The 15,505-nt window shown below is 40.8% G+C and overlaps 1 protein-coding gene and 1 long non-coding RNA gene across 5 annotated transcripts in view; one reads left to right on the top strand and one right to left on the bottom strand.

The window, feature by feature from the left end:
• EDARADD (EDAR associated via death domain) overlaps positions 1-15,455 on the bottom strand; it is a 31,872-nt gene extending 16,417 nt beyond the window's left edge. For 2 of the 4 annotated variants that reach the window (XM_053382585.1, XM_053382588.1), the window contains exons 1-3: positions 15,285-15,455; positions 5,710-5,794; positions 624-847 (exon numbers count right to left, since the gene is read on the bottom strand). In XM_053382585.1, coding sequence (XP_053238560.1) covers positions 624-657 — 34 coding nt within the window. In that variant the 5' untranslated portion in view covers positions 658-847; positions 5,710-5,794; positions 15,285-15,455. Of the gene's footprint in view, positions 1-623; positions 848-5,709; positions 5,964-14,402; positions 15,041-15,284 lie in introns of those variants that run through there. The other 2 variants (XM_053382586.1, XM_053382587.1) reach the window with 2 other exon arrangements.
• LOC128410844 (uncharacterized) lies at positions 760-3,633 on the top strand. Its single transcript, XR_008329616.1, has 2 exons — positions 760-853; positions 1,714-3,633. It is a non-coding gene; the product is annotated as an uncharacterized LOC128410844 (long non-coding RNA).
• Positions 15,456-15,505: the final 50 nt, after the last annotated feature.

Here is a 15,505-nt window from a genome sequence, read left to right as displayed (position 1 = left end):
TGAAGGATATAGGGAGCAATTCTCAAAAGTTACAGGATAAGGCAACTTTTTGCAACAATTTTGTGCACTTCAGAGGGATGCTGCAGGGCTTAATTTCGTTCGTGCATGAGTGAATGATTCATCAAGTCCTTTGAGGGTGAGGTGCTACAGAAAGGGCTTTTTAAGAATCGCTCCCGGTGCACGAAAAGTACAGGAGGAAGGAAAGCCTCGGACACACGCTCTCTTTCTCTCCACGCAGCACTGCGCGTGCAGTGATTTTCTGCAATGGGAGTCGGGGCTACCAAGACCCAGCATCGCGCCTGTCGGCGATCTGCGGCATGAATAAGACCAAGGCGAGGCCAGAGGCGGAGAAGGGCTCGAGCTATGGCTGCCTCCGCCTCTCGCCTCTGAGCTGCAAGCGGAGTGGCTTCGCAGCGGGGCGAGGGGAGGAGGATCAGTGTCCACCCAGCGAGTCCGCCCTCCGGCCCGCCCCAGCGGCCACTCCAGGATCCCGCCTCCCTTCCCCTGCCCAGCCCAGCCCCACTTCTCGGCGGCTCCCGCAGGCTCCCGGCCACAAAAGACGCCCAGCCCCTCGCCTTTCCCCCCAGACGCAGCAGGCAGATCCCAAAGCAGGCGCCCTTTACCTTCGGGCAGAGGAGGGTCCCCGGGAGAAGCCATTGGGGAAGGGGAGGGAGAAGCTCCAGGGGAACGTGGGCCCTTGCGACCAGGCAACCCCCTCGATCCCTCGATCCAGGTTCCCCCGTGGTGCTTCCTTCCCCACTTCCTGGTCTGGTGCTGATCGAAGCCCTCGCTGGCTTGCTCGCTCTCCCTGCTGCTGTACGCGAGGAGTCTCCGAAGGGAGCGGAAGCTGCAGGTAAAAGCCCAAACTTAGCAGGGGAAGAGCCATGTGCGGGGCGGGGGGAGAGGTGCTCTCCCCACCCCCAAGCTGCGCTTCATGCTAAACAAGTCCTCTCTCCGGATTCACCTTCGTCTGTATTTTTTTTTTCCTTTTAAAAAGCACCTTCTGGCTAGATGGGGATGCGGATTATAATAATAACTTTGGGAAAAGTGTGTTGCACCTTAAGAACTGAGACGCCTTCGCATCCGCCGAGAGAGGCAGCGGGAGGAGTCATCAATTAACTTTAAATCTCCGCTTGAGGAAACATGTTGATGCCTTAGTAGTAAACTTTACTTCCATAAACTACTCCGCTAATGAGGAACAACCCCAGATGTGATATTAGTACATAGAAAGGTAGTACCGATTTCCGTAAAGATGGCATCACGTTTTTTTTAGTTATTTGAAGCTGGGGGGGGGGGTCAAAGAGTTCCATAAGCGCCCTATTAAAGATTGACCAACTTGCATTTATTTTTGGCACAAAATATTTTGGCTACAAGCACATGAGTGGTCAGATTTTTCAAGTCAGTTATATTAGAAAATGGGTTCTTTAATTCTACTCGTGACCCCGGGGCAGTAACTGGTAGGAGACCAAAGTGTGGGTGAGTGAGTGTTTTGTAGGCACTGTCACTTTCCTGTGACTGCTTTTTATGTTACCCAGGATCATTGCTATGCAAGTCCTGCCTTTCTTGCTACCCCACTCATTATAATGAAGTGTTATTGTAAAACCCAAGTTCCTATCAGGAGTTATACACGGAATAGTTGAGGACTGAACTTGAATGTTATGCTTTGAAGTTCCCTTCCAGTCCCCCTAACTATTCTTTATTCTTCTCCCTCAGAATTTGCCTTACACTTAAATGGAAATGGAAGATTCTGACCCTATTTCATTAGATGAAGAGATTTTCACAAAGAAAAACTTTTTCGTCTTGGGGAGGATAACCGTGATGATACTTTACTAAATTATGATTTTTCAGGCCCTCCCTTGACAGCAGGAAAGTTTGAAGAATTGCAAACAAAGGATGGTAGTTTACTGGCCAGCGAAGATGCAGCCCCTGATGTTTAAGCAAAAGCTGAGGAGGCATCAGACCCACTGCTAATGACAGAGTTTGTCCCTCTGACTCCTGTCCCAGGGATTCAGGGAAGTGTTCTGCATCACAACTCTCCCATTCACTGTTTATTTACATTGCATTTACACCCCACCTTTTTCCTCCAAGGAGCTTAAGTTACTGTACATGGTGCTGCCTCATTTCATCCCTGCAACAACCCTGTGAGGTAAGTTAGGCTGAGAGGCAGTGACAGGCTCAAGGATACACAATGAGCTTCATGGCCAAGTAGGGATTTGAACCCCGGTCTTCCAAATCCTAGTCTGACATTCTAACCACCACACCACATTGCCTCTCCTAATCCCACAGTTGTTAAGTAGAATGATGTTATGATTCCAGTACTGAAGTTCAGTGTTGAAGGCTCAGTAGATAAAGCAAAAAGAGAACTCCCACATCATTTCAGGGGAGTTTTTAGATTTAGCTCATGCTGAAATGATGACAATATGTTGTTGGCATCCATCTGTCTCAAGAGACAATGGAGTGAGCCTCTGGGGGTCAAGTCAAACTGCTGTGTTAGCAGCACTGGAGTGACTTCCCAGGGTTGCAAGCCTTGGCAGTGTTTATGGAAGGTGTTTGGGATAAGACAGGCTTCCTCAACCTTTGCCCTCCAGATGTTTTGAGACTACAATCCCCATCATCCCTGACCACTGGTCCTGCTAGCTAGGGATCATGGGAGTTGTAGGCCAAAAACATCTGGAGGGCTAAAGTTGAGGAAGTCTGGGATAAGACCTCCTTCTCGGTCTTGCTGATGTGGTCCAAAGGAAAACAGAGCAATACATTTGGCACTAGCTTGGCTGCAGGAGTAGCTGGAAGGGGGCATGCAAGGCTCCATCCAACCATATTAGGGACTCCAGATTTGTCTAGGGTTTACTCCTTAGCCTTTTCTTCACCCAAAGATATCCCATACAGACCATATACAAACCAATTAACCTAACATCTACTGATAAAACACATATATTTCTAAGCCCTAAGTTGCATCCTCCTAAAACTTCCAGCAATCCAAACTAGTTAAAAGCTTAGTATTTTTTTTTTTTTTGGCCATATAGCAATCTAATCCAAAATTGCCTTATAGCTAACAAGTGCTTTATAGCTAACAATCCAAGCAGGAATCTAGGAAACTGCCTTATGTAGGCTCTGAGGAGAAGCTGCAGAACATGAATCCAGCATATAGGATCCAGAATGGTACCAATGGGAAATAAGTTCATGTAAAAATAGGGGGAAATGTTTTAAATTGGAACAGTAAAGTCTGAGCTTCACAAGGGAATAAACAGAATAAACCAAAATTAAAAGGATTTTTGGAAGGAACAAAATGATATAAAAACTGTATATAGTCAAAACCATGCATGCACCAGACGTCTAGACACCAAAAGACTAGCTCAGAATAAATTGCGAAAGTAGCTTCTAAAGCTGAATGAAGGACATGCTCAAAACAAAAAAATCCTTCTCTCCGAGAGAAGGCAAAAAGGCAAGCTGGGCTCCAAAGACCTCAACAAGCAAAAATGTATTAGAAAACAAAAATAAAATCAAGCAATGTGAGCTCTAGCACTGAGGTAATCTCTTTTTGATCCCTCTGCACCTCTTCATTTTCCTGTCTTCTGGTTCACTCTTTTCTTACTAAAATTCATTTCTGTATTAGTAAATGACATCAGGAGCAAACTCCTGTAGAACAAGTGTTTTGTTTTTATTTAATTGTTTGGTTGGACTAACATATTCTTGAACCTTACTGGGGTACAAGGAACCTCATGAAGGCCATTCAAAACTGCCAACAAGTCGTCTTCATCCTGGGGCATGATCTCAGCTTGACTAAAGCCTTGCCAGCCTGGTGCTGCTGGCTGTGGGGAGTAGCACGCCTTATATCTTCTTTGTGATCTCAGCTTGTCTAAAGCATTGCCAAGCTTTCCATTTCTCATGATCCAGCAGGGTCCAGGCAGACACAGACATTTCTGCCTTTAAAGCAAACATTCAGGCATGCTTAAATGATGAGCCAGAGTCTTCTTGACCAAAGTTTACTTCAATTCCATTCCACAGCTTCTGAAATTATCGCCTTCACCAGACACGTAGATGGGCCCACTAAACTGAGAAGAGCAACAATATTCAATACATTTGCAGCCTGCATAGATGACCAAGCAACTCTTGGGTGCAACTGTGTAGCAAATTATGTGCTAAAATGATCATCAGTATCTGCCTGTAGGTTTGCAGCCTTTTAACATCTAGAGGGCCACAGCTTCCCAATTCATTGGTCTGGGCTGCCTCTTCTAGTTCCCTGTTACCTTCCGGATACAATTCAGTATCTTGCCTTCGGCATTAAAAAGCCGCTTGTGTCTTGGTACTACCATAAACATTAAGATCAACTGTCAGCATCTTATTGTTTGTATCATCCTGTACTAATGGTATGCTCCTGGTGGTTGCCCCATATTTGTAGAACTACTGTTCCGTAGTAGAGATCTGTCAAAATCTGAGCTTTTCTGAATGTTTCCTGGAATAACTACTTTGGCTGGTATTCTAGATGCCAGAGTTAATATAGCAAATGATTAGTTTAATTTACTTTAATAAAAAAATACACCCACTTGAAGCAACACAATTTTGTTCTAAGACATGGTGTTTGTATATTTGATTTTTATTACATGTATTTATTTTATTTTGGAAAAGGTGGGCTAAAAATGAACCGGAATGATCCAATCAGTGTTAAAAATAAAAAATCCTATTGATTTTGATGGAGTTTTGAGCTATTGAGTTTAAGCATTCCCCACTGGAATAACTGTGATGAAGAACTGCATCACTATGATCCTGCTCTAATTAAGCAAATTGTTTTTGCTTGTCTTTAACCTTCACTGTAGAGACTTCTACTGTTTGAATGTTCCCAACCCTCTGGCCAGGCATCGTCTGCATAGGATGCATGGTTGGGTGAGCTTTCCTTCTGAAAATTTCTTTCTGTTCATACTTCTTAGGATCCAAGACATAGACTCCTTCTTCAATGAATGGTCAATCCTGTTTGGCTGATGGTGCAACTCTAAGCACGTATACTCAGAAGTTCAATGGGACATTCCCATGAAACTATGGACAGGACTGCAGCCTAAATGAATTTGTTTGAAAGATCAATGTAGAAAAAAACCCCTTATTGTACAATGATATAAAGAGACCTTTGTATCATTGTGCAATAACATTGTTTGCCCTTGGCCTCAGGGCTTGATGGATGACAAGTAAAAGGGATAATAAACTACAGATTCCTATCACAAATCCTACATTTTATAAATTTCTTGATGTTCCCTTAGAACAACCAAGCTGCTCGTTGATCCTTATAATATCCACTTGATGTTTGAAGTACATATCCATAAAACACAGACTTTCATGATCAAATCCTTCAGGGTTTAACCAGAAATAAGTTGGCTCTACATTCAGTTTATTTAGAATGATGACTTGTGCCTACTGAGCTGTGAAAACTTGATTTAGAAAAATCATATGCTAGAGGCCTCTTGGGACTCAACCATTTCTGAATACACATAGGGAATGATGCCACTGGAAATAATTACACCTCAAAAAATAAAATATATCTCTGCCCACAAAAACCCAACTTCTCTGAAGCTGTCAGTTGCTCAAGAAATCTTGTATTTCTGGCAGCCCCCGTTTTTAATGTTGACATTCTGTGTCTTGTGGCTTTCACTACAGCTAATTGTTGATAACGAGTTTTTGTTTCAATATGACAATTCTTAGACAATAATTTAATACACCCACCTGTAAGTTTCTATTGACTATCCAGAATAGAAATCTGAGGTATACATTTGACTCCCGAGGTGACCCATCTGCTGAACAGGTATATCTGAAGGGACAGGAAAGTACCTTGAGTAGCTGAAGAGACATGGTAAAACTGTTTAATAAAAATGAGCAAAATAATTAAAGATGAAGGAAACCCCAGTCAGTATGCAGAAGACAAAGCAATTGACAGCAAGAAGAACGTAAGAGCCCTGCTAGATCAGATCTAGGCCAACACACAGACTCTGAATCTGGATGTAGGATATAATTGCCTAACTAGTAGCAAGTCATAGCCTTGGCTTCCATAAATTTGTCTAATCTGCCTTTTAAAATGGAAATGTAGATGGCAACCACTACAGATTGTGGCACTGAATTTCTGAGAATGTGCTCTGTGAAGAAGTACAGTCTGATGTTCTCTGAAAAATTAATGAACCTTACTATAATTCCAGATGCACTAAATACTTACATGAGCATTTTCTCAGGTACCAGTTATGACTGAAATGACATACAGAATCATGTTGATTTGTAACTATGCATCTCATTTCTTTTTTTCCATACTAGTTCCATACCAGTTATTAAATGTGGCTTATATGCTGGCCACAAATGGCATCTTTCAGAAGATACCCCAGTTTCCAGATAGATTCAGTGTACTGTACTTGATAGTCAAACAGTCCTGCTTGGTATAAATATACCACAAAACTAATAATAAAGCAATTCCCCCACCTCTGCCTGCCCATAGGTTCCTTTTCAGCTGTTCAGAAAAAGAAACAGTGCCCTCTGGTGATTCCCACCCTAATAATGTTGCTGCCAAATATAAAATGTAAATGGGAACATTTTACTTTGTTCTCAAAATGTCCCTTTCATGATTGACTATTAAAAATAAAATTGATCGAGCCAGTATTAACACTATGTGATTTTGTTTCTTTTCTATATAGCATTTTGTATTGTTAATAGTTAATAATAGTAAGGGAGGTAATTAAGATAATTAAAAGAAAAAAGAAAAATTCCAAAGAATTCCTAAACTCAATTATAGCTTTGTGAGAACTCTATTTAAAATGAATGTGGTTTTCTAAAAAACAATTGAGTAAACTCAAATAAAAGTTAAGCCCCATTTGTTCTAATGGGAGAAAGTTAAGCACCTGCTTTACTTTCTTACTGAAATGACACCAAAAATGGCAGGTTGCTTTGTTGGTCCACTAGGAAAAGAAATGGAAAGGTTACACCAGATAATATCTTTATTAGGGCCAACTAAAATGTAACTTTAAGGCTTGGTCACTGCAATGTGACCTTTTAGTTGGATAGTCTACTGTTCCTGACCTCAGTAAAAGTTTTAAAATGGTTACTTTGGCTAGATTGTGCCTACTGTGGAAAGGAAAAGGAGTATTGTAAGACTAAAAAAACATTTTCAAACCCAGCATATATTGGCAGCCACAAACCCGCCCTACGTTTCACAACACCAAACTGGCAAAAATGCGTGTAATTTTCAGCTCCTAGTCATCTATATAGATCACATTGACTATAAAAGCTGCCTCAAAAATAGCATTCAAAATATTAACTGTCACTTGCTACTATGTTAATTTACAAGTCAACAAAACCAGCAATTAGAGGGTAGAACTCTAAATCTGATAGTATCTTACAAAGTAAACACTGGAAGGTAGTTTCACTGTGTACTACATCCTTAAACAATGCAGCAATTTGTCTACTCTCATCATTACAGCTTAGTATATAGTAGTTCTAGTTCTGCATTACTAAAACTGCAATATTAAAAACTTACTGGAGGCCGCCCTACTGAACTCAATTAAACTTCAGAATAAGTATCTTTCTGATTATGCACTATTTATGGGACAAAGTGGCAACTGTAGGCTTCTTTGATAGCTAGTGTCTGGGGATAATTTAATAAAGAGAGATTGAATAAATACTGTATGTACAAATCAGAAAGGCCAAAATATTGAATTATAACCCTGTGAGTGGAAGAAAAACACTATTATTTGCACCCAGAATTTAGTTCCTCTCCATCAGGACTTTGAATTGGCTGGCTTGCTATGACCAGAAACAACATTATCTTTCCAGTGCCGTCTTCAGGAAGGTTGTGGCTGCATACACATTATATTTTTAAGCACCTTTCCCCCCTCAAAGAATTGTAGGCATTGTAGCTTACTCCTCAGAGAGTCACAATTCCTAGCAACCAGTGTGGTGTAGTGGTTAAGAGCGGTAGTCACGTAATCTGGGTAACCGGGTTCGCGTCTCCGCTCCTCCACATGCAGCTGCTGGGTGACCTTGGGCCAGTCACACTTCTCTGAAGTCTCTCAGCCCCACTCACCTCACAGAGTGTTTGTTGTGGGGGAGGAAGGGAAAGGAGAATGTTAGCCGCTTTGAGACTCCTTAAAGGGAGTGAAAGGCGGGATATCAAATCCAAACTCTTCTTCTTCTTCTTCTTCTTCTTTAAAGAATGACAGTGCCCAGAATTGTTTGAGGGGGCAATGTGCTTCAAATGTACTTTGAAGGTATGGCGTATACATAAGGCTGCAGTTCTGTATACAAAATCCAAAGCTGGCCAATACATTTGCTAGGCGCAGCCAGAAATGTCACAAAGAATTGCAAACTTTTCAGTACTTCAGAACACTTCATCAGGCAATATGTTATACAGGGAAGTGGGGTGGTGGTGGAGGAGGATTTAAGAAAAAATACAAAAAGTTAGATTGAATGGGAGTAGCCATAAGGTCAGCTTGTAGGTTACACAGGGAGCTGCCTTAGTCAGACCATTGGATCCATCTAGCTCAATATACACTAGGGATGGCCCACCCATGAGGCAAGGTGAGGTGACCGCCTCAGGTGGCAGGATCCACAGGGACAGCAGATCCAGCCTCCAAGGAACACACCGACCACTGCCGCAGCTGCGATACCAGTAACAACTACAGCACCCACTCTCATGCTGCCTTGATAGCATCTCCTCCCACCCTTGTTCCTGATGTAGATATTTATGCCTCCCTTGTTCCTGATGTAAATCTTCACTCCTATCTTCTTCCCTGGCAGAGAGGTGGGTGTCATTTTGTGGTTCACCTCAGATGCTAAAATATCTTGAGCCAGCCCTGGTCTACCCTGACTGGTGGTTGCTCTCCAAGATTTCAGGCGGTGTTTTATCCCACCTCTTCTTGGAGAAGCCAGGGATTGAATCTCGGAACTTCTGCAAACAAAGCAGATGCTCTCCACTGTACAACGGCCCTTCCTGCAAAGATGGGGATTGCAGGCTGAATAAATCTCTGCTAGGTATAATAAGTAATACGATTTACAGTGAGTTATAGCCATTCAAAACGCGGAGGTCTGTACACCCACACATCTGTCCATCCTCCAACCAGACAAGCAAGAGGTATCCCATTTCAATGACACATTCCAGCCATGGAACTCAAGTACACCTGTATAGGACTGCACCGTAATAATTGTGTCAACACATAGCTGCTTCTGTTTTGTGAATTGTATTCTTTGGGATTATTTTTAGTTGCCATTTTAATTGAACTTGCGTAAGGTGACTTTTTATATGTGATAATAAGGAATGTATTGATAAACAAATAAATGCATTCATCACCATGGGGTTGGAACTCTTTTGCTAATGTTAGTTTGAAAGAAGAGGTAGATTTAAAAATGAAGACAGAAATTTATTTTCTTATGGTCCAAAGGCCTGTTATGGGGCAGGGGAGTAGCAGAAGCACAGGACAGTGCTCTGAGAACAGCTGCATGTCTCTGATCCAGAGGTGTCCCAGGAATATTGAACCTGGGAGTAGGCTCCTGACTGGGCCCTTTGCCTTTGAAAATGTTGAGAGGGTATACTAGCTGTGGAAGCAGAAACAGTGAGTAGAATAGCAGAAACAGCTGTTCACTGAAGGCAGCCATTCCAATAACTCAGATGTTCAGAGATGCACAAAGTAAGATTTCCCCAGCTTGGCCTTTTGCTGTGTTCCAATCTGGCACTACAAACTGTACTAATAAAGAAGCCTGTGTATTCTCCATATGGTAAAATTTGGAGATAATATTTTATCTCCATAGACCTAACTATTGTCTCAGAACCATTATGAATGCTTCTAAAAAAATAAAGTTAATGCATGATTATTCATTTGAGATATTTATAGCTCTTTGTACTTTTTTTTAAAGCTTTACTTTCTCTCTTCCCTCCTCTTCTAAATCTGATCTTCTCTTCCATTAACTGCATGACTTCTTGTTTCCTGCTCAATATCTTTTTCTCTTTCAGAATATATTTGTGTGTGGTATATATTTTGTTAAGTTGTGGGTGAACATATCAGACGACACCGCGATTCTTCAAACAGCTCTTGTTTATTCACAGGCCAGAACAGAACTGAACTGAAGGGTTCAGCCAGCCTGCTTATATAGAGCTCCACTACAACACAACTGTAACAACTTTCTGTAACTATCCAATCACTGAACGTCACTTTCAATCCCTTATCTGCATATGTGGACCTGAGTGAAAACTATCTACAGTATCCCCCTGTTGGCCCAGGGTGAGAACTTCAGTACATATTTTTAAGCTCCTACTTCATCAGGTGGCTAAAAATCATCATTGAAGACAGCAGGACGTCTTCAAATAGTACATATTATTGCTTAACAATTGTCATACTCCCACTAACGATTTATTAGCCTGAAAGTAACATACTGATTCCCACTGTTTACTACTAACTTTAAAGCTAAAGAATTCAAATACTGATTTTAAACCTCTTAAAGTTTAAGGAGCGAAAGTTTTCAAAGCTGGCAAACTTTTCAAAGCGTCCAACAGCAATTACCAGATTCTGGCAAAACTTAACTTTTTTTGAAAGTGAAATTGATATGATTTAAAAAATACTAGTTTACAGATAATAATTCAGGGCCAGGTATATCTGGGAATGAAAACAATTAACTCATTAACAGTTTCAACTAAAGTGTAGATGCAATATTGAGATATTATCACCCCAAGCCTGGAATGTTTTTGGGAGTGGGGAGCAAGAAAAGGCCATGCCCAATAAAATCCTTCTCCATTGACAGGATGTAAAGAACTGGTACAGAAGTGGCTTAACATATACAACCATTCACACTTTTTCAGGTTTCAATGCACTTCAATACCATGCTTCTCACAAGTGCATCTGTGAATTCAGATAGAATGTGCACTGTTCAAATTCTCCGGCATAGTGGAACTAAATGAGTGCAGTTACACTTGGAGACTTTCATACCCAGAAAGAATGAAAGCATAGGACACTACTATATTTTGCACATACTGCACTGATTATGAGTAAATTAGGATTGTTCCATTATAAGGAAAATAGATATGTCTGCATCTCTGTACTAATGCACTTTAATTTTTCCTATTAAAATTTAATTAAATTAGTTATGTAAACTGCACCCCTCAAACAGCATTGAACATATACAGTGGTATCTTGGGTTAAGAACTTAATTTGTTCTGTGGGTCCGTTCTTAACCTGAAACTGTTCTTAACCTGAGGTACCACTTTAGCTAATGTGGCCTCCCGCTGCTGTCACCATGCGATTTCTGTTCTCATCCTGAAGCAAAGTTCTTAACCCGAGATGGTATTTCTGGGTTAGCAGAGTCTGTAACCTGAAGTGTCTGTAACCTGAAGCATCTGTAACCCGAGGTACCACTGTATATTCTAAAATTATCCAGGAAAGATGCAGTTATCTGTGTGTATCTCTAGCTTTATTGTTTTGCTTCTGTAACTTGCATCATGCGACAGTGCTTGTGTCCTCAAAGACATAAAACAGAAAATCAAACCATCCTATGGATTTATTTTAATATATTTTCTATTATTACCAAAATAGTTTGTATTACATGAATTAGGGGCAAGTGATTCTTGGAAATACTGTTTTATTTTTATTTTTTGAAACACCATAACTAGTTTGACAACTTGCACTTTGTGTTTGTACCTTAGAAAAGGTTGAATGCTGATCTCACTATAATTAACAGACAGTTTTCTATTGAGCTGGCAGCAATAGCAGTACCTGAAACTGTTCCCAGCTAATTAGTATAAAGCTCTGCTGAGTTTCAGTCCTGGGCATAATGCAATTATATAGCAATTTAAACAGTTGCATGATTCAAGAGTTATTAAAAATATTCTAGTCATTTGTCATAAAGGCACTCTAGAGCCTTCCCTTGGAAAAAAGCACCAAATCCTTTATAACAGAAATATATCAACTCCCACCCTATCCTCCACATTTGATTGCAATGCAATTCAGAGCCAAATATATTAAAAATATCCACATGGGAGAGCTCCTGGAATTGTACCACTTGATTGTTGGTGCACAATTATTCAGTCTGACTAATACTCACAGACTAGCAGCACAATCCTGTGCATACTGTCGTGAGTTTTTGCAGGGAGAGGTGGGAAGCTATATGCCTGAGTCCCTTCTAATTCCTGGATCCAAAAAGAATTCCTTTGCTGGAACAGCCAGTCAAGTTAATTGGTAATGGTCAAGAATAGGTTGTTAAGGGTACAAAGGAAGAGGTCAAATGGGTGGTCCCCCCTCCCTCAATTGTCTATTAGTTAGACAAATGCCAGAGTTGAGCTAGAAGCTGAAAGCAGGCTAGGCAGCTGAGAGACAGAGTCATGCTTGATTTCTACTTGAACCCAAGGCTGCGACTATGGGAGAAACAATACCTTTTTGGGGTGTTAATGGTAGATATGTGTAATTAAACCATATATCATAAAGACACCACAGTCTCCACTGTCTTTCATTCTAAGGAAGCAAACCCTGGGTAAGCAGCTGGACTCTTGCACTGCTCATATTGGGATGGCATGCAGCAGTATATATACAGAAGGCACTTCAGTAGGGTTCCACAGCAAGAGCTACAAGAAGATTCAGCAACTGTCAGACTCCAAGCATACACAGAGACTGCACAATACAAAGGAAAGGGAGGGCAGATATTTCAATATAGCACCTAAAGACAGCAATAATCATACCAAGGCAAAAGAGAGTGCTGTCATGGCACAAATCTACACTGTATACTCCACAGAGCAGCTCCCTAGGCAGCCAACCAGCCATTTTAAATTATTGTAATTTAATCAGATGTTTAAATAATAAAGCTTTATAATATTTCTTCAGTATTTCATATCTGTAAGTCAGAAGTAGTGGTTTAGCCTCACATGTCTATGATGTTTTAGATCTAAACTCTCAAAGGGCTTAAACAAACAGTCATTATTTGGACCACACCTGTGAAGTGTGTAATTGAGATTGATCTATAGTTATAGAAGTAACACAGGGAAGGAACATTGAATAAAACTGCATACTTGAGGGAATTTTCGATGTAATGAGTTAGGCATCAGGGACTGCAACTGTTTTGGATAACAAGGAGATGCAGGTAACTGAAGCTTATATACAGATAGTATCCCAGAATATACTGCTTCATAATGAAAGCTTCAGGTCCAGAGCAAATGACCATCACTATAAAGATTTAGAGAAAGAATGTAGTATTGCAAACAGGTAAGGATCAGTTCCACCACCAGTCTCAGACCCTTACAGACACATCACAGGAAAACATCCAAGTCTGAACAAAGCTATAATTTCCCCCAGATCTTTAATCTGTTAGAATAATTCTCATAATATACCCACAAATGGAACCTTAACATTATTTTTCAGTTTTGCAACTATTGGACCCCTATGCCATTTAGATGAAGCTACAGGTGCATGCCTGCATGCTATGTAGGCACCAGAATCAGAAATGTGCAAAAACAACAGAACTGGAACACCACCACAAATAGAGAAACACAGCAGTATTCTTTATTTCTTCCTGCTGTGTAAAAATGAAGGAACAACATATTACTAATATGGACAGTACAATGGAGAATTGTGCTTTTTCGTATGGCTGCAAAATGAGGTATTCCATCATAAAGTTAATCTTTAGAAGAAGGAAACATAGTGACCTATCAGTTCAAGCAGCACAAAAGCTACAATTTCTATTTGCTTCAGGCAAAGCTAAGAAAGGTTTCTAAACAGATCAGAGTCACAGTTTGTTTCATTCTTGTCAGCCTTTAGCAAAACACTAAAATTAAGTATATGATCCCATTTTTCTCTGTGACAGATGATCAATCATCATCAACAATTTCAGCATGTTTTACTGCAAATAAATTTTGAATCCTCTTGTTGTAAGTTGAATCTTGAAATAAACTTGCATTTTGGCTCCCAGTGATCTATAGGACACACCACTATATACAGTACATCAGTATTCACTGAGAGCTTTCCAGGAGCCTTATCATACCTAAAGTGCCTGGTTATGCTTTTGTGAAGATTTTAGTAATAACTATTATGCTTTTCCAGTCAAAATGTGATTTAGTAGTCTGTACCCAGCAGATATAACTTATATCCTTTCCAAGTCTCATCCTGATAAAAAAGGAACATTACTGAAAGAACCTACTGCAGACAAATGGGTTAAAATTTAAAAAAAAAACAAGCTGCCACCTGCTCTATGATAAAGCATTTAGCCTGGTTACATGAGTAGAGCCAATAATCTCCACATAGCAATATATTATTTATCAAGTGCACACATGGCAAATTCCTCTGAAATATAATATGGCAGGTGAACTTTTTCCCAGACATGAGGCCCTATAACCTATTCAGGGAGGCAAAACTAAGAAACTGATTCCTAAGTAGCTCATTTATTTGGGAGAGCAGTCACTCACATACCTTTTCTCATATGGAACCCTGCACAAGTCACCTCCACTTGGATACCATAAATTAATCCACCAAAGGCCAAATTATACTTCTGATACCAGTGCTGTGTACCAGCATTCAAGTCCAGCTTGCAGGCTTCCCATAGACATTGCTTCCCACTGGGAGAACAGGATGCTGGACTAATTGGGCCTTTGGACTGATCCAGCAAGTCTTATTACGAGAACTATATGCAATTATGGTTGATCTGAGTGCCGAGGTGCATAACTGCCTCTGCCACGGTGCAGAAATCCAATTTTAAAAGCAAAGGGGTGAGTTGATGAAGCTTGTAGAGCAACTGACTTCACTGCAATCGGTGGGCACTGGTTTCAGAAATTTGGCTGAGAAAATGGCTTGAGCTTCCATGGGTCTCTCTCACACACAAACACATACAATGCAAGGCAGCAAGGAAGATTAATGATATTGTGACTGGAACGGTTTCCTTAAGCACAATGAGGAAGGAAGCAGGAACACCCTTGTCACAGCCCCCACAAAACCCTGAACATTGCCTCAGTATATTTACAAGAAATGTACTGATTTCATGATTACATTCCTTCGACAGAAAATCAGATTCCTAAAAAAACTGTGGCGTTCCTTTTATTTTATTTTTTGAGTGCTACAATTTCCTCTAATTATTATAAAATTCTTATAAAAAATAATATTCCTCTTCCCCAACATGACACATCAACTCATTGTCAAAGGGCCTGGGTTCTTAAGGCTACAGAGTGAAAGACATCCCTCCTCCCGCTTATTCAGGAGGCGCATATGTGCATAGAGACAAATATATATATATTAAATGCTGCTTCAGGGAATTTGAGCGTGACGGGTTTGCAACGCAGGATGGGGCGAGCAACACACCTCTATATATTAACGCTAAGTGCAATTGTGAGAGCAAAATGGAGTTACGAGGCACAGAAGCCTTTCTCAAGTGATGCTATTGCATCACTTTTTTTTTAACGCCTTGCCCCTTCCTCCCCTCACTGCGCGCGGGCGCCACACATCAGCCCCTCGAGCGCCAACCCCCGCCCCGCGGGACCTTCTTCTCCTCGTGACAGTTACAAACTGCCTCCTCTTGTTTT

Source organism: Podarcis raffonei, chromosome 3 (genome assembly GCF_027172205.1).
Source record: "Podarcis raffonei isolate rPodRaf1 chromosome 3, rPodRaf1.pri, whole genome shotgun sequence".
Taxonomy (NCBI): Eukaryota; Metazoa; Chordata; class Lepidosauria; order Squamata; family Lacertidae; genus Podarcis; species Podarcis raffonei.
Note: the sequence above shows the minus strand (reverse complement) of the source record. Positions and strands in the feature narration are given on the sequence as shown.